Here is an 18,736-nt window from a genome sequence, read left to right on the forward strand (position 1 = left end):
GGGGGGGAGTTTGAGGTGTGGAATGGAGTGAAGTCCAATCAGCTTCCATATGCAAATGACCTTGACACGCTGGCCCAATCAGAGAAGAGTGGGCTGAAGAGGCCTAGCCGTAGAAGCCCCGTCCCTGTGTTCAGTCTGCATATGGTCCTCTCCTGTCAGAGGCCCAGAGCAGACTGAACATTCTGGCCGGGGCTGACGTGGGTGGGACTACACAAAGCAGCCAGGCAACCCAGCCAGCGTCTTCTGACTGACAGTTCAAGCCTCCAAACACTGTTGGTGTGAATTGGAACGTTGGGCCCCACTACGGCTTTATATATAAGGGAGAGATAATAATCGGTCTATCTGGTTCTCTCAGTGCCCAACTTTCATTGAAAAAGTAATCCCCCAGTCCCTTTCATTGTAGAGATATGTCCCCCCCACACACACACACACCCAAAACCCTGAAAAAAACTCTCGAGGGATGGCCATTTACAGGGGACTGGGGAGCATGTATGGAAACATGCTGTGTGAAAGCTGAATTGTTGATGCACTATATCTATAGCCATAGCAGCAATGGGGGAACAATACCAGATAACTTCAGGGTGGAAAAACTGTAGCTGCAATTCTTGCCCCCTGAATACTGCTAGCTAATCGTCATCTTATGAGGGCAAACAGCAGGGAAGCCAGGAAAACACCATAAAATACTGTTCTCTCTTGTTCTATTCAGTACTGGCATGAGGCATTTATTGCCTAAGTATCTTTTACCATGAACTTCCTGGTCTTGTACATCCTTTCAATCAAACAGTCAATGTTTTCAAAATGGTGCTAATAAAGTTCTATTTAGATTGCAGCTTCCCACATGATCCAGAGGTAAACCAGAAATATTGGAAAGAGTACCGCTATCAAACCCACCTTTTCCAAGGTATAGAAATTTGTGTATGATTTGCATCGTAACATCTCCACTGGATCATTTTACCAGATGGAGTAGCAGGTATCTGTTTAATTAGATATAGTCCTTAGCTGGTTGGAGCCCCACATCTCATGATTTAGAGTACTCCAAGCATCCCACATTCCTGAAGCACAGACTCACTACTATCATTTTGCCTTCATTAAAAACGGCCTACTCTTCTAACCTCTCAAGTCAACCAAGGCACTTATTGCGAACAGTTAGGTTTAAAGATTATGGATGGGCAAGAACCAGGTATATGCAGTTTGATTCATGGTTTGTGGCATCCTTGGTTCATGAATCACAAACCATCACAAACTTTTTGGCCCTAAAATAACTAGTTTGGTTCATGAGGTTCGTGATGTGGTAGAACGCCCCCACAGCATGCTAGAGACACTAAACTCACAGGAGATCTATCTCCAGATGACTCTCCTCTACCTTCCCTCCAAGTTTGGTGAGGATTGGATTTATGGAGCCTGAGTTACAGCCCCCCACAGAAGGTGCCCCCAGGAAATTGCTTACTGGGGAAATCGTTCCAGGTGGTCAGCTGTGTTGGTCTGAAGCAGTATTTAGAGTCCAGTGGCACCTTTAAGACCAACAAAGGTTTTCCAAAGTGTGCATGAATATGAAAGCTCATACCTTGAATAAACCTTTGTTGATCTTAAAGGTGCCACTGGTCTCTAAATTTGTTTCTGGGGAAATGACAGGTGCCGATTCAGGAGGTTCAGGAAAGTATAGAATGGATCCTGTGCAAGCTAGAGACACCAAAATCACAAAGATTGTTGGCTGACTCTCCTCTACCTGTCCTCCAAGTTTGGTGAGGATTGGATTTACAGGATCTGAGTTATACCCCCCAAAGAAGGTGCCCCCATCCTCCATTGTTTCCAATAAAGGGGGGGAAAGTGCAAAAACAGCAAGGGCAATAGAAGCCCAGCAGAACAGCATCAAAGTCCCAGAGAACCTCTGCAGTAGAAACTGAAGGGGGGGGGATTTTTGCAAGTCCAGCAGAACCAGTGCAATATGCCTAGTGGAACCAGTGCCACTGTGGCACTGCAAACCCAACAGGTCTAAGGTCAAGTCAGAGAATCTCTGCAGTAGAAACTGAAGGGGGGAGCATTTTGCACGCCTGGCAGAACCCAGTGCAATTTACCCAGCAGAACCGGTACCACTGTGGCAGTGCAAACCCAACAGTACTAAGGTCAAGCCACGAAGGTGCTTTTGAGGGAAATGTCAGGTGCAGGTTCAAAAGTGTATAGGATGGACCCCCTGCAAGCTACACACACCAAATGCACAGGAAACCTCACCATGCTGCCCCCTTCTCTACAATCCCTCCAAGCTGGGGGTCACATTTCTGGGGTCCCAGTTATGGACCACCCCAAAAAATCTCCCACATTTATTCCCTCCTGAGTGTGAACACCTTTGCGTGCCATGAGGGTGAAAGTGGGTGCAAAGGGTGCTTGTTGTGGAAGGAAAAAGTCCTCCAACCCCCTGTGTACCACAGTCCCCCATCCCCAGGCACCAAAACCCTCCTTCCAGCCCACTGGATCCCAGCCCCAGCAGAGGAGAAAAGTTCACAATCAGGAGGGTATAAAATGTGGTTCCTCATCCAAGGCACCCAGTAGCTAAGTCCCTCTGTTCGGCATGAGCAGAGAGATGGGGGTGGCTTAGAGCCCTGAGTCCATCTAACACTCAAACCCCAGCAGGGGAGAGGAGTTAACAATCAGGATGGTATAAAATATGGGTCCTCAACCAAGGCAAGCAGTAGCTAAGCCCCACTGCTCAGCATGAGCAGAGACAGGGTGGCTCAGAGCCCTGAGTTCACCTAACACCCAAACCCCAGCAGGGGAGAGGAGTTCACAGTCAGGAATAAATGAATGTGCTCTGCTTTCAAGAAGTTCCCTGCCTCTTTGTCTAACTGTCAACAGTGAACAGAATAGAGGCTGTGGAGCTGAGCTGAGGGTATATATAGTATTTTGATCCAATAGAGCTATTATTGGCAGCCACCGGTGCCTATTAAGCTTTGGAGGGCCCCCATTGGTGTTTCCAAGGCTTTGAAGTTTTGTAAACAGTTTGAGTGGAGACAGTCTGTCTGCAAATGTATCCATTCACGAACTGCCACAAACAGCATGGAAGTTCATGGAATGTTCGTGCTGGTTGCCCTTCCACGAACATCACTTCAAGAACTATGAACCAGCCAAAAAGTGTGACGAACTTTAGTTTGTGAGCCAGTTCATGCCCATCTCTATTAATGAGAATATCTTTGGCATCTGCCAGAGCCTCCCTTGAGATTACTATGCTTCTACAAGCATATTTGAGAGAACCACTAAGTAAAAGTTGCACCTGTGTACGTTAAGAAAATTACACTGAGGCTGAGGAAAGGAGGCAGTGACATGCAGTTCCCTCAGTCAACTGAGGTGAGTGGCGGGGATTCGCGGACACCTGTGGCTCTGATGCCAAAGAGCAGCAATGTTTTTTGTGTTTCCTCCTTTGACAGTACATCGCTCTGAGTGCAACATCTTATTACCAGCAAGTTAATAGGTACCACTTCGGTGGGAAGGTAACAGCGTTCCATGCACCTCGGCGTTCGGTCATGCCGGCCACATGACCACAGAAACGTCTTCAGACAGTGCTGGCTCTTCGGCTTGGAAACAGAGATGAGCACCGTATCCCTAGAGTCGGGTTCAGCTGGCTTTCGAGCAAGGGAAACCTTTACCTTTACCTATGCCTGGTTTACGCATACAACAAAATGAGAAAGTCCTATGGTGGTAGAATGGAGACCAATCTGGATTTGTAGATCCTAGAATCCATTCTATTTTTCTCCTGTGTTTTAAAAAAAGCTTCAGTAAGTGAAATTAGCACAGCAGGACTAGGATCAGATTGGATCAGAAGCTGATGGTTAGATAGATAGATAACCTTTATTGGAATGTGAACCATACAAGTACATTTAAAAAAAAATTAAGTACACCAATCGTAAGGCCAACCAAATTGAAATTATGCTGATGGTTACGATTACGTTATTTTGTTCTGCATGATGGTAGTAGAAAACTACATCATTCCACTTGCAGCCTGAAGTGGCTCAGCACATTCTAAGGCCTCTCAGTTCTACCACCTTCTGCCACTGCATACGTAGATCAGGTCTAATAGCTGCAGTACAGTCTGCCTGTTTTATAGCAATATCTTTGTAATGCTTACTCTCCTCTGAATTTACCAGGGAATCTTTATACTAAGAGAGGTCCTTAGAAAAGGTGTCCCTTTTTTCAGACTGTTGGAGCTCTGTAGTACATCATGTTTTCAGACTTTATCTGAAAACATTCCCCAAAATGTTTACTGTCAGAAACAGAATTAGATACATGATGAACAGATACAGAAAGTTCTATTTTTTCCGGCAACATTATTTAAGTGGGCCTAATATTTCAATAGTGTGCTGCCTGAGAGGGAAATTATAGCTGAAGCTATATTTTAAATAAAATCATTATGGGCTAGCTCTTGAGTGGATATTAATTTGCATAAGTCTATTACTGAAAGAATCAGCCCAATGATTTTGATAATATGAAGGTTATATTTTTAGGTTGAAAGAGAGGACAACTAATCAATGCACTTATTATTTCATAAACGAATCCTGTGAGGAGTGGGAATGGAATACACAAGCAGCACTTTCTATTTGTGTGTGTGTAGAAGCACCAAAATGAGGAGAAGGGATTAAATAGGAGCCAGCTGTGGGGAGGAGAGGCAGGAATTAGCCTGGTGCAGGAATGAACCTTGCACAGTAGTGGTGCTGGAAGGCAGGCTGTAATACAGTTATATGGCTTAGATCCAGCAATATGCGAGCCAAAACACAAATGGTCTTAGAGCAGCTCTGCTTGAGCAGCTCCTAGTGCTTTCCTTCCTATGTATTACACTGTGCATAAATTGGTTAACTCAAGATCTTGCACAGGCAGAAATCAAGGGGGGGTACAATTTGACTTCATGCAAGCAGCTACTGCAGTCTTTTTCTTGAATTTCCACTTGTGCAAGAGCTTTAGCACGAGCAGAAATTCTGCACTGGATCCAGCCCCGTATCTTCTTTTGTATTTGGATACCCCAAATACATAAACATGAAGCTTAAACCAAGAACTACAATTCATGATCGTGATAGAATGATAAAAGGCTGTTTTGCTTTCTTTCTTCCCTGGTTAATACACAAGTATGAAATGAATTGTCTCTCCCTGTGTCTAAAAGGAGAAAAGCAAGTCAAGCCCTCTTCAGCAACCTGGCTGTTGAAGAGCAATGAAGTTAGTGATTGAGTACTTATACTTAAAGAGCAATGAAGTTAGTGATTGAGTACTTATACTTAACAGTCACCTACATCACAGAGAGCGTTCTGAAAGAAGTGTAGGTTCATGATCAAAGTGCTGGTCCATGTCTCAGATAAGCATTCACTGAGAAGTTATGGGGAACTTGTCAGAACCCACAGCCAACAACGTAGTACACGCTTATCAGGAAAGGTAATACTTTATTGAAGCGCTATAGATGCATTAACATAGGCACCGTTAAGAATGGCGGCTGCCCCGGGGCATAATAGGATATAGGGTATTCGTATGCACACACACCCCCACTGCCCTGGCCAATTAGCCACACTCCCACACGCAGGAGAAAGAACTCCAGCCGTTTAGCGCTGAAGCTGGGAACCAACTCTCTCCCACGGTCCCTGAGAAACCCAGACATCAACATCACCACCTGCAGAACTTATAGATAAGCGTTACAGCAGCAAAGAAGCACAGAAGGAATGCACTGGCAATTAGAACACAACCAACCTCCCCACCCCCATGGCAGCATAGCTGTGTCCTCAGCAATTTTCATTCTGTACTTTAATAGATACTTATCTGGAATTAAATTATGCTGAAATCAGGGAACCAACTGTGGGAGGAAGAGAAAGAGGAAGAGTAGGAGTTGGATTTATACCCCACTCTTCACTCGGCGTCTCAGAGAGGCTTACAATCTCCTTCCCTTCCTCTCCCCACAACAGACACCCTGAGAGGTTAGGTGGGGCTGAGAGAGCTCTGAGAGAACTGCTCTAAGAGAACTGTGAATGACCAAAGGTCACCCAGCTGGCTGCATGTGGAGCAGTGGGGAATCAAACCTGGTTCTCCCGATTAGAGTCTGCTGCTCTTAACCACTACACCAAACCTGCCATATCGGCACACTGATGGTCAAACCACACAATATTTTTAGAAGGAGCCAAGTCTGGGTTCCCAGACCCAACTTATTTTACTTTCAGTCACACAGCAGCTTCAGGGAACATCAGTTTTAAAGTCTGCAAGACAGCCAGCTTGGTGTAATGGTTAGAGTGTCAGACTAGGATCTGGGAGACCTGGGTTCAGATTCCCAGTCTCATAAGAACATAAGAGAAGCCAATGTTGGATCAGGCCAATGGCCCATCTAGTCCAACACTCTGTCACACAGTGGCCAAAAATACCAGGTGTCATCAGGAGGTCCAGCAGTGGGGCGGTCATGCCTGCCCCCGACCCAGCGCCTGGGAGCTCTGAAACTGAGGACTTTAACACCATTGGAGGCATGGGAGTCTTTGCCAAACCTAAATACTGAAAAGGATGAGCACCAGCCTCCAGAACAGCCTGCACCTGAAATCGATCAGGGGGTGCCTGGCCTCAGCAGCACGCCACCCGATTCTCCGCCACCTGTCGACCAGCTGAGGAATCAGAGTGCCAGGACTTGGCAACCAGATGCAAAGAGGCATGCTTGCGCGGTTGGAGATCAATAAGCCCAAAGTTCTAGCAGGATCAAGGACTTTGCAAGGCAGTGCTAATGAGGCACTAATGAGTTAACAACTCAGCGAGCTATTTGAATAGGCCGCTGACTGCTGGCTAGTTGTGCTGGCAAACTCATCCTTCGGACCAGAAGCTCTGCACCTCTGGCTCTGTTCCTGGTATCCGGCTACTGACTGATATCCTGGCTCCTGACTCCAGGCCGCATTTTGACGACTCCCTGGCTCTTGATCCTCAGCTCTGCACCCTGACTTTGAAGCTTGCTTATCTGGACTCTGACTCTCGGTAACGCTCTGACTACGGCCTGGCTTTATGTATTGGGACTGTTGCTCTGGTTATTTTGCTCTCTCTCTCTGGCTTGACTCTCAGACTGGACTGTGAACTCCCCCTCTCTTCCTTGTCCCACTGGCCCTGTCGTGACAGGGGCCAGGACACTAGAAGCCCTCCCACTGTTGCCCCCCCGCCCAAGCACCAAGAATACAGTGGATCACTTTCCCCAGATGGAGAGTTCCTTGTGGCTAATAGTCACTGTTGGACTTCTGCTCCATATGCTTATCTAATTCCCTCTTGAAGCTGTCCATGCTTGTAGCCGCCGCCACCTCCTGTGGCAGTGAATTCCATGTGTTAATCACTCTTTGGGTGAAGAAGTAGACGCTTGCTGTGTGACCCTGAGCCAGTCCCACACTCTCTGCCTAACCTACCTGAGAGCCAGTTTGGTGTAGTGGTTAAGTGCACAGACTCTAATCTGGGAGAACCGGGTTTGATTCCCCACTCCTCCACTTGCACCTGCTGATGTGACCTTGGATGAGTCATAAGTTCTGTCAAAGATGTTCTGGAAGAGCATTTCTCTCAGAGCTCTCTCAGCCCCACCTACCTCTCAGGGTGTCTGCTGTGGGGAGGGGAAGGGAAAGGGATTGTAAGCCACTTTGAGACTCCTTCGGGTAGTGAAGGGTGGGGTATAAATCCAATCTCCTCCTCCTCCTCCTCCTTCTTCCTCAAAGGGTTGTTGTGAGGAAAAAATGGAGGAGAGGAAAAATTATAAGCCCATTGGGGAGAAACATGGGGTATAAATGAAGTAAATAAAGCCTGCAAGAGCTGATCTTACTCAGGACAGTGATGTAGGGGGAGGAGGGGCCACCTGCCTCCCCTCCCATGCCTTTGCCTCCTGAGTTAAAACTGCCTTGAAGTGGAGTGGGGGTGCATAATTTTGGAGCTGCACACAGAGTATTCTGAGAATGTGTAGCGTCAAAGTTCCCTGTAGCTGCTGTGTGACTGAGGTGGAAGCCAGTTGGGTACAGGGAGCCCAGATTCAAAGTATTTAAAGACATCATGTAGTCTGACCCTGAGAGGATCTCTGCAGAAATAGTTTCATATGTGCTGAATGATTACACAATGGGAGCCTTTGACTTAGTCCTCATCTCTGCCTGAGTACACGTAACTGCTGAAAAACAAACAGCTGAAATTGGGGTGCATGGTAGCAGTGCTGAATACCCTCCCTTGGGACACCTTTTTCTCTCTGTGCCCGTGTTTCCTTAAGTGACAAGAATGTTTCTGTTTCATTTCACTTTGGGGAGCTGACCCCTTTTTTTTTGTAAAGGTAAAGGTAAAGGTTCCCTTGCTCGAAAGCCAGTTGAGTCCGACTCTAGGGTTGCGGTGCTCATCTCCGTTTCAAAGCCAAAGAAGATGTCCGAAGATGTCTCCGTGGTCATGTGGCCAGCGTGACTAAACACCAAGGCACATGGAACACTGTTACCTTCACACCGAAGTGGTACCTATTTATCTACTTGCAATTTCTTGCTTTCGAATTGCTAGGTTGGCAGGAGCTGGAACTAGAGATGGGAGTTCACTCCGTCATGCGGCAACTCGGGTCTCGAACTGCTGAACTACTGACCTTCCACAGCCTGCAGTTCAGCGTCTTAACCACTTGAGCCACCACAGCTCCGCTATTAGTGTTGTACTTACACAAAAAGGCACTGGTTGACCTTGGGCTAGTCACTTTGGACCAAACTACATGTTATTAGCCTGGACCCATGTTCCCTACAGACACACAGCAGCAAAAACAGAGGCAGCAGAGGGAATCCTAATCCTAGCTAGCACAAGAGAATGTCTTTCCCTGTTGCTGCCTTCAGTCACCTGATCAGGATTCTCCTGGGTCTTGATGCCAAATCACTCCGTCCAGGAAGGAACCAGGCCCGGCTGGCAACTCTGTGCTTCTCTTTTGTTTTGTAACCCTTGCACTTGCTTGAATTGAAGGGGTGCCCAGCAGATGCTGTTTGGCTTCAGAAGTGTTTTTAAAAACTCCTGTAACCTCTGGCAAGTAGGAAGTAATAGCTTGGCTGCCTTACTTCCTGAAAACACCAAGGCTTAATTTGTATGTAGTTGTATAGCTGCTTTCTCAAGTCATCATCGACAAAGGTACAATGTAATTGGAGTTGAATGGGTGTGCAGGTGCAAGAATCACTCAGATTATTACAAACAAAAACCGTCATGTGATATGGGCTTTCTGATGCTACCAATTCAATAACTTGCCATGTTTCATTCTACAAAAAGATCAACTATACAGAGCTACACATTTCTGTGTTAAATTAAGGTTCAGCAAGTTGTTTTAATTTTTAAAAATACAAGAAGGAATAAGCAAGGCTGTATAGCAAATGCAAGGAATTTTTAAAAAATCTAAATTAAGATCTGAAAGCTGAAAATAGTGCCTACATCCAAACAAGACTAGCTTCTTGCTGGGCATTCTTAGGAAAGTGGGGAAATAATCCATATTTTAATGCCCCTGCATAGGTCTATAGTGCATCTTTAATTGGAATACTATGTATCATTCCAGTCACCATATCTCAAAAAGGATATTGCATAGATGGAAAAAGTACAAAAGAGGGTAAATTAAGATTAAGGAATTAGAGAACCTTTTTTTATGAGGAAAGCAATCTTTTGCCTTCCATAAGGAAGGCCAAGCACCAAATAATAGATGCTTTCAAATTATGGTGCTGGAAAAGACTCTTGGGAGTCCTTTGGACTGCAAGGAGAGCAAATCAGTCAGTTCTAAAAGAAACCAACCCTGACTGTTCCCTGGAAGGCCAGATACAGAAGCTGAAGCTGAAATACTTTGGCCACCAAATGAGAAGGGAACATTCATTGGAGAAGACACTGATGCTGGGAAAGACTGAAGGTCAAAGAAGAAGGGGACGGCAAAGGATGAGATGGTTAGACAGTGTTATCAATGCAACAAACATGAAATTAAGCAAACTCCGGAGGATGGCGGAAGACAGGAGGGCCTGGCGTGATGTGGTCTGTGGGGTCGCACTGAACAACAACAAAAAGTATAAAGAACAGGGTAAAATTGGTGGCAGCAACTACTGAAGTTGAAGCAAGATCTAGTTGGCTCACACCACAATCCAAAGCAGAGTTACACCCTTCTAATTTCACTGAAATCAATGGGTATAGAAGGATGTAACTCTGTTTAGTCTTGCATTGTTAGGCTTACTTTTTGGTTGCTGGAAAATTACTCCAGAACAGTTCTGAGAGAAAGAGGAGTGTGAAATCATCCAGTATAGTTCTTATTTTGAAACAATTTTAACACTGCTATTCTAAGAAGAGTTACATCCTAGAAGGGTGTAACTGTGCTTTGGGTCACGCCCTCTTTATGATTGTACCCTACCAAAAAAATCTTTGTACAGAAACAAACAATGCCTACTTGACAACTTATGAATGTAAAAGGCTAAGATGTTTTTATTAATTGTGAATTTTATTTATTTATTATCCCAAAAATCCAACAAGGACTATCACAGGATATATGGAAGAGACAATCCTTGTCCAAGGGCTTTACAGTCTGAAAGGACAAGACATGTTCAAGAGGTATGAAGGGGGACAAATATGAGCAGATGTGCACGTTTTAAAATTTGTGTTTACTTATTAATCATTATTTACCCCTATTTATTTCCTGTGTTCATCAGTATGCATGGTTACTGCCTCCTCTTTTTACCTTTGGTTTAGCCTTTGAATATCTTCGAATCAACTTCCACCCAGTTTGACGTTATGGATACTATCCAACAGGTGCTGATAAACAGTCATATCAAAAGGCATCCAAGTCAATGGAAGCAGCGTTAGAGCTGATATCTATTTTCCCCCAGTGTATCTTGAAATATAAAGAAACCTGCACAAATAGTTTGACCATAGATCATAGCAGAACAATAAAAAAACGAAGTCATGTAGAAAGCACATTGACAGCTGTATAGTACTACTTAACCTCTCTGAAAAGTTATCATCTGTCTCCTTCTAACATGTGACAAATGCTCTTTTTTAGCCTATAGCTGATATGCAGTATTCTCACAGACTCCAGTGAAGTGGATCACTTTTCTTATGAGTATAATAATGGAAGAAAGTCAATCATATTTTTTTCTGGAGAAACAGAACAAAAGACAAAGGGTAGCAACGTGTTTAAATAATAATCCATTACAAAGCATGTGATGGAAAACAGCCTTTGCCCCAATCCCCTGACACACCCAAAGAACATATGACATGGGGTTCTATATTTGTTCTTTCTGTGATGAGCTTTTGATGAAAACTGAATTTGCAGTATGTGTGTTTACCGTCTGCCAAAGGGGCAGGGGAAACACATTATATTAGAGTCCTTGTCTTGCTGTTTCATAATCAGTAGTATTACTTAGATAAAACAGGACAGGTCCATGAAAAAGGGATTCATGAGAACACAGTGACAGTTCATAAGGGCGTAAGCCGTTCATCATCTGCTGCTGCATAGACGCCATTAACATGGCCAGCTTTTAAATCCAAGGTGTCACAGGGGATTCCATTTTCCACTGTTATGGCACTTTCACATTTCTCTTCTAAAACATCTGTTTCTTCAAGCTTCTTAGTATCTCTAAAATGGGTAGAGCATAAAGCTGTTATTGCCATCAACAAGTACCACCTGAGAAACATGAAATAAGAATCTATTCAGCTCAACTTAGAAGCAAACTACATGTTCAGAAATAATTCATGGTGCAGCTCTTTCTGGACTTCATGAGTTTTGCTGCCCATCTTCTCCATCGTCCTGTTTCCCATAGGCGAGATTCCAAGGCAGCATCCTTCTATCAGTAGCTACTAACCCTGGTGACTGAGGGGAACCTCCAAACTCAGAGGCACTAAACCTTTGAATCCCAGAACCAGGAAGCAACATCAGGAGAAGATCTTGGCCTCTATACCCTGTTGTTGGCCCTCTAGGACAGGGGTGTCAAACATACGGCCCCCAGGCTGGAACCAGCCCATCCAGGGCTCTTATCTGGCTCACAAGCAACTGGTGCTGTTCTCATCCCATGAGGGAAAAGGAGTTGTGGAAGGACAAAAAGCACCCCCTGGAGGTTTTGGAAACAGCCTTTCTGTCAGGCCCTCCCCTCAGCCCTGCTGCTTCTGTGGGAAACGCAGGAGGGATGAGAACTTGGGGTGGGGTGGGGGATCTGGGAGACCTAGGCTTCTGTGGGCTCCCCAGTAAAGCAATAGCTTTCACTGCTAGGAATCAATTGCTTAATCAGGTTCGCCTGTGTCTTTTATAAAGTTTATATCTCCTGTACCTGGCATTACATTTTACGGCACACATGGCCCGGCCTGACAAAGTGACATTTATGTCAGATCCGGCCCTTGTAGCAAATGAGTTTGACACCTCTGCTCTAGAGTAACTGGTTGGCCTCTTGTATGAGACAGGATGCCGGACCACTGGCTTGATCCAGCAGGGCTCTTCTTATGTTCCCTGTCCACCCAATAACTGGCACATAAAATGACACTGCTGTAGAACATGGTGGTGGTGGGGAATTAAACCATCATGGTGAGTAGCTGTATTAGGGGTGCCAGCTCAAGCTGGAGAAATTCCTGGGGATTTGGAGGTAGAGCCAATTTTTCCTCCAACAGAAAAAAGACTGTGGGAAACGCAGGAGGGATGAGAACTTGGGGTGGGGTGGGGGATCTGGGAGACCTAGGCTTCTGTGGGCTCCCCAGTAAAGCAATAGCTTTCACTGCTAGGAATCAATTGCTTAATCAGGTTCGCCTGTGTCTTTTATAAAGTTTATATCTCCTGTACCTGGCATTACATTTTACGGCACACATGGCCCGGCCTGACAAAGTGACATTTATGTCAGATCCGGCCCTTGTAGCAAATGAGTTTGACACCTCTGCTCTAGAGTAACTGGTTGGCCTCTTGTATGAGACAGGATGCCGGACCACTGGCTTGATCCAGCAGGGCTCTTCTTATGTTCCCTGTCCACCCAATAACTGGCACATAAAATGACACTGCTGTAGAACATGGTGGTGGTGGGGAATTAAACCATCATGGTGAGTAGCTGTATTAGGGGTGCCAGCTCAAGCTGGAGAAATTCCTGGGGATTTGGAGGTAGAGCCAATTTTTCCTCCAACAGAAAAAAGATTTTCTTCAACAAAGAAATACCTATTTCCCATCAAAGGAAGCCTTTCTCCATCAGATGGATATCATAATCCATTGGATGAGGTCTTTCTCCCTCGAAGGAAGACTTAACAGTTATAAAACCCAACTTTGCAGAAGGGACTCCTAGGATCCAACCGACTGTTGTTTAATCTTTACTGAATTGTGTAAATCATACTATGTGGAACCTCCATATGCAGAGACTGTACATCTCTGAACACCAGATGCCGGGGGAAATTTAACAAGGAATGTCAGCTTTTCTGTCCTGTTTATCAGCTTCCAAAGGCTTTTGGCTCACGCTAAGCAATTTAGAATTTCTTTTCAGATTTTTCTTCCTCTTATCATTAACAAAAATGACCTCTCTTGACTGCATCTGCTGTCTTTTCTACATATTTGTTTATTCCGCAAAAAAATAAAACGGAGTCTGTGATACAATCCCGTGTCTGGATTAGCTCATAATTGCAATAACAACAGTTTTTATTCTAATTGTTGTCCCCGCAAAAACTAAAATGCTAGCAAATGTGGGTTAGAACAAGCAAGTGGTTAGAATGAGTGATGATTGTGCTTTTAACATTTTAGTTACAGATTGGATCTTGACCTTGAGGGCCACTGCTTCATAACCAAAGACCCTCCCATGCCATATATGATCCAGTATCAGCAGTTTAGGGAAGATAAGAAACTCAAAGGTCAACAATAGCACTTTTTCAGCATGATGATACACATTGCAATAACCTGTGTCAGGAGTTATATATCAGTAATATGAGCAGCCATATAAATATATTGTCCTCCTGCAGATTCTTGGATGCAGAGATTTGCTAAGGATAAATAAAGGAAGGAGGCAATGACTCCTTGATTACAATGCTGTTGTCTAGAAAATGGAAGCCATGCACGTTCACATCTCCAAAAGACTAGTTCACATGTCTACCTTCATTTTCAATCTCCCAGAGACAAGATTTTGTCATGTCACCAGTAATATGTGAATTGGTCCATTATATGACAAATCACCAAGCACCATCACCTCTGTTCACTCTAAATAGAGGCAGTGGTTAGAATAAATAGAGGTAGTGGTTAAGTGCACGGACTTTAATCTGGAAGAACTGAGTTTGATTCCCCACTCCTCCACTCGCAGCTGCTTGATGACCTTGGGCAAGCCACAGTTCTGTCCGAGGTGTTCTTGAAAAGAGCAGTTTCTGTCAGAGCTCTCTCAGCCCCACCTACCTCACAGGGTGTCTGTTGTGGGGAAGGGAAGGAAAAGTTTGTAAGCCGCTCTGAGACTCTGAGTGAAGGGTGGGGTATAAATCCCTCCTCCTCACCTCAAAATAGGGCTTAATTTGAACATCCTGTTCATAGCCTTTTCATGTTACAGCGGAAATGGCAATCTGAACAGGATCATTTCTAAAAGCTCCAGATTTATCTCACTGAAGGCGTATTACACCAGGATAGAGAGAATTTATTCTTCTATCCTTATACCTCCCCCTATGGGGGAGATCCAACTGATAGGGAGTGCTGATTTATCCAGACTCTGCTTAGGTTCTGACAATACCAAAGTCAGTGAAGGATAAGGGGCTTTTGTTGGCAAGGTCAAACCCCACCACCACTTATATTTTCTTTTTCCTTTTCTCTTTTTAAGAAATGTTATTAATCATTTGGCACATTTTAAAAGATATGTTTTGGAATTACAACTAACTCAGAAGGCTGGCAGATTTCCAGATTCCCAGCAATGTCTGACTTCACTGGTAAGAGAATTTCTGGAAATTTATGGACTACAAAGCACAGAGAACTGAGATTTGTGACAGTGCAAAGATAAACTACTGAACTGTGCCTAATTTAATCAATTCTTCAAGAAGGACCAAATTTAAAATAGAGTGGAAATATCTGAAGCAGGCAAAAAAAAAATCTATATTCTCACCTTTCAGATAAACTTTATCTCACTGCACATATTTGTGGATTATTTTTTTCTGTGGATTAAATAATCAGTTACCCTCCCCCCCTTTTACCTGAAAAAAATGTTTATATAAAAGGACTGGAGCTTCGATTCTGCTGTGCGGCAGCGAGAGAGAGAGAGAGAGAGAGAGAGAGAGAGAGAGAGAGAGAGAGTGGTAGTCTGGCAGATGCGACAAATAGACAGCTCAACAGGAAGATATAAATTACTATCTTATTTTATATATTATTTACTAGAATACTATCTTGGCATGTAAAAATAATTTTTTTAAAAATAGAAATTTTATTAACTTTTTGTAATGCAATGCAATTATTCAAACAACTATACAGAGAAATAGGGTTGGTTTTACAATTACAGAACAGGCAGTTTTTTTACAAAACTTTTGGTTAGCAGAAAAGTTAGATAATTTTCAACCAAGTCGTATAACTGTACTATATGCTATTACCAATTAGTATTTACAGGATGAAGTAAACATCATGACCTGTTTTTTCTCAGCTGTAAAGCATTATCTTATATTTAGCTTCAGTGATGTTTTCCCAGTCAAATTTATGTAAAGATATTTTGTCCAATATTGGGTACCAAATGCTAAGTGTGTTATAGAATTCACATTTATTTTGGTGTATTGAGTCATAGATTGAGAATTTTTCCAGCATAAATATGTCCCATGTCTTATGGATCCATTGATTTACTGTGGGAGGCTTTGTATTTTTCCAGTTTTTTGCAATTGTTAACTGTTGTTAACAAAATGTTAATTAGCTTTATTCTATTTGCAGGAGGACGGTCGGAAGGCCAGAGATGGAGCAGCATCAATTCAGGAATCAAAGGTAGGTTATAACTTGTCAGCTTTTCAATCTGTTTAGCAATCTGTTTCCAATAGTTTTGTATGTGTTCATACATCCACCAGTTGTGGAAATAATTTGCTCTTTTGCCGCAGAGTTTCCAACAGTATGGTGATATAGTAGGACTTATGTGCATTAGTTTAGTTGGTGTTAAGTACCATCTGGTGGTCACTTTTAGGTTGGTTTCTTGGATGCTTAAAACTTTGGAGATCTTCGATTGTGTTTGCCATATTTCAGTCCAATTTTCATCAGTAAGTTGTGTTTTTAAGTCTGAGTTCCACGCTTTTTGATAACTTAAAGGTTGATTTTTTTGAGCATTGAGTATGATGGTGTAGATTTTAGAGATGAGGCCTTTTTGGGGTTTCCTTTAATTAGTAATTTTTCTAATTCCATGAGAGGTAACTTGCTTGTAGATTTGAATTCTGTTGAATTAATCAGATGTTGAATTTGTAAATATTCATACCATTTGAAGGTTGTATTGTGTTTTTCTTCCAATTCTGATTTTGTTAATATTTTTCCTTTGTGTATTACGTCAATAATCCTAGTGATATTAGCTTTCTTCCAGGAACAAAATGTTTCAAGGTTTTCAGCAAGTTGAAACCATCTTTGCCTTGTGAAGGTGCATAGTTGTGAGGATGGTCTGATAGTTTTGGGTTTTACCTTATACCATATTCTGAGCATTGATTTCATATAAGGGTTTTTGATTCGGTGTTCAATGTCTTTGAAGGATTTTTTCCACAAGAGTTCTTGGAAGGTTAGGTCCAGAGATGAAGATTCTTCAATCCATTTCCAATCCAAGGAGTGGTCTTCATGGTATTGTCGAACTATTGATGCTAAAGTGGTTGCTTTTTGATATAGGTTTAGATCAGGGATGGCCAGTCCACCTGCTTTTCTAGGAGTTTGCATATTGTGGAATGCAATTTGTGGTGATTTGAATTTCCAAATACATTTATTAATGTCTTTTTGCCATTTTTTAAATAGTTGATGTGTAATGTGGATAGGTATAGTTCTAAAACAGTAGAGGTATTTTCGTAATATAAATGAGCATAGGACGTTGATTCTATCCAGTCATGATAATGTTTTGGTGTTCCATGAAGTTAGTAGTTTGGCTTCTTTGTGGATTTCTATGTGATTAGCCATTAGAAGCTTGGTGATATCTAGTGGGATTTTGATGCCAAGACATTGTAAGTGATTGTCGATCCACTGATATGTGTAACATTTTTTCAGCTGAATTCTAATGTTATCTTGCATGTTGATTGGGTAGATCATTGATTTTGGTTGATTTACTTTTAATCCTGCTACTGAGCCAAATTGGTGAAGAGTTAAATTTATGGCTTGTATTGATTTTTCTGGATTTGCCATGTATAGTATAATGTCGTCTGCGAATAAGCTGATCTTGAATTCTCTGTTGTGAATTTTGATCCCTTCGAATGTTGGGTTTGAATGTAGAGCACAGGCTAAGGGTTCCATTGCTAGAACAAATAAAATTGGGGATAAAGGACATTCTTGTGCCTCTTGTTAAAGTTATTTGTTCTGATGTTTCTCCGTTTATTAAAAATTTTACTTTGGGGTTTTGATATATGGCTTGGATTGTTTTAAAAAAGACCAGACCAAATTGCATGTGTAAAATTAATGATTTTAAAAACTGTATTTCTAATGAGTCAAAGGCTTTTTGTATATTGATTGACATTAATATTGTGTTTGAAATCTTGTTCAGTTTTCCATGGTGTATAATCAGGGGTTGTTTGGGGGGAATCGCGGGGGATCGCCGTTCCCCCGGGGTGAGGTGCGAGGCACACGACGAAGCCCCGCCCCCCGCTTTCAGCTGCCCCGCTTCCGGGCTCCCCTCTCCCTCGCCGTGGTGTGACCCGCCCTATCTCCCGTCCGCACTTCTGTGCGTGTGAAGCGGGCTGAGGAAGGCGGCAGGCAGGCGCGTGTGTGGCACGAACGGCCCCTCGCCGTCCCAACAGCCCTGAGACGACCCGGCCACCCGCGCCAAAAAGGGGGGGAGAAGGCCTCTCCCCGCAATCTTGTCCCTCCATCTGAGCAGTGCGAGAAGAGCTTTCGTGGCCGGACTCGGAAGCGCGGCGGCGCGTGGTTGCCGAGGCGACAGCCGCCAGGATCCCGCCCACCCCTTCCCCTCGTGCCGGGATGGCGGCCGGTGCTCCCTCTCCTCCCGCCCCCTCTGCGTGGCTGAGGAATGGAGCGGGCACTACGCCGTGGTGGACGGGAGCTGCCTTTACGTGTGGGGAGGATACGTGGTAAGGGAGGCAGACCGGAGCAAAGGTATTCAGGAGGATCTGCGGGGTGGCTTTGGGGCAACGGAGTGGCCGCCAGCACTTTCCCGCTGGGTTTTTTCATTTCCTTCCGAAAGAGTCGTGGCAGACGCCGGTTCAGGGTTCACACAACAGTCTCGGCCCAATTCGAACCCCTCTGGGGAGGAGGGATTTGGGTAGTCCTTCCCCCTCCCCTCGGCCAGTGCAGAGGCTACATTTGAAGCGGGGGAGTCTGCTTTCCTTTCAACATGGCGCCAGTTCCTTCCCGAAGTCAAGATCCAGAGCGATTTTACCCCAGGCAGGTGGCGGCAGCTCACGGAGGTCTTTGGCTCCGGCCTGAGTCCTCCGGAGTTCCGTGGGACTTTTCCCTAGGAAGCGACCGCAGCCTTGCCTTGGCCTCTGGAAACGCCAGTCCAGCGAGGTGCCCTCTCGGAGCGCAGCCCTGCCCCTGCCTGGTGGTTCTGATTCCCAGGTAGGCGCGCCCGGGATTGCAGCCCTCTCGGCTTCTTTCTTAACGGGCCTTTCTCTCTCTCTCTCTCTCTCTCTCTCTCTCTCTCTCTCT

The 18,736-nt window shown here is 44.2% G+C and overlaps 1 protein-coding gene across 1 annotated transcript in view; it reads right to left on the reverse strand.

Annotated features, from left to right (window-relative positions):
- Positions 1–11,409: 11,409 nt before the first annotated feature.
- The window catches only part of TMEM27 (transmembrane protein 27), a 38,668-nt gene continuing 31,341 nt past the window's right edge, over positions 11,410–18,736 (reverse strand). Inside the window, exon 5 of the mRNA XM_015417582.1 lies at positions 11,410–11,569. Coding sequence (XP_015273068.1) covers positions 11,410–11,569 — 160 coding nt within the window. The remainder of the gene's footprint in view (positions 11,570–18,736) is intronic.

The sequence above is a fragment of the Gekko japonicus genome, unplaced genomic scaffold, assembly GCF_001447785.1.
Source record: "Gekko japonicus isolate JY-2015 unplaced genomic scaffold, Gekko_japonicus_V1.1 scaffold18, whole genome shotgun sequence".
NCBI classification, from domain to species: Eukaryota; Metazoa; Chordata; class Lepidosauria; order Squamata; family Gekkonidae; genus Gekko; species Gekko japonicus.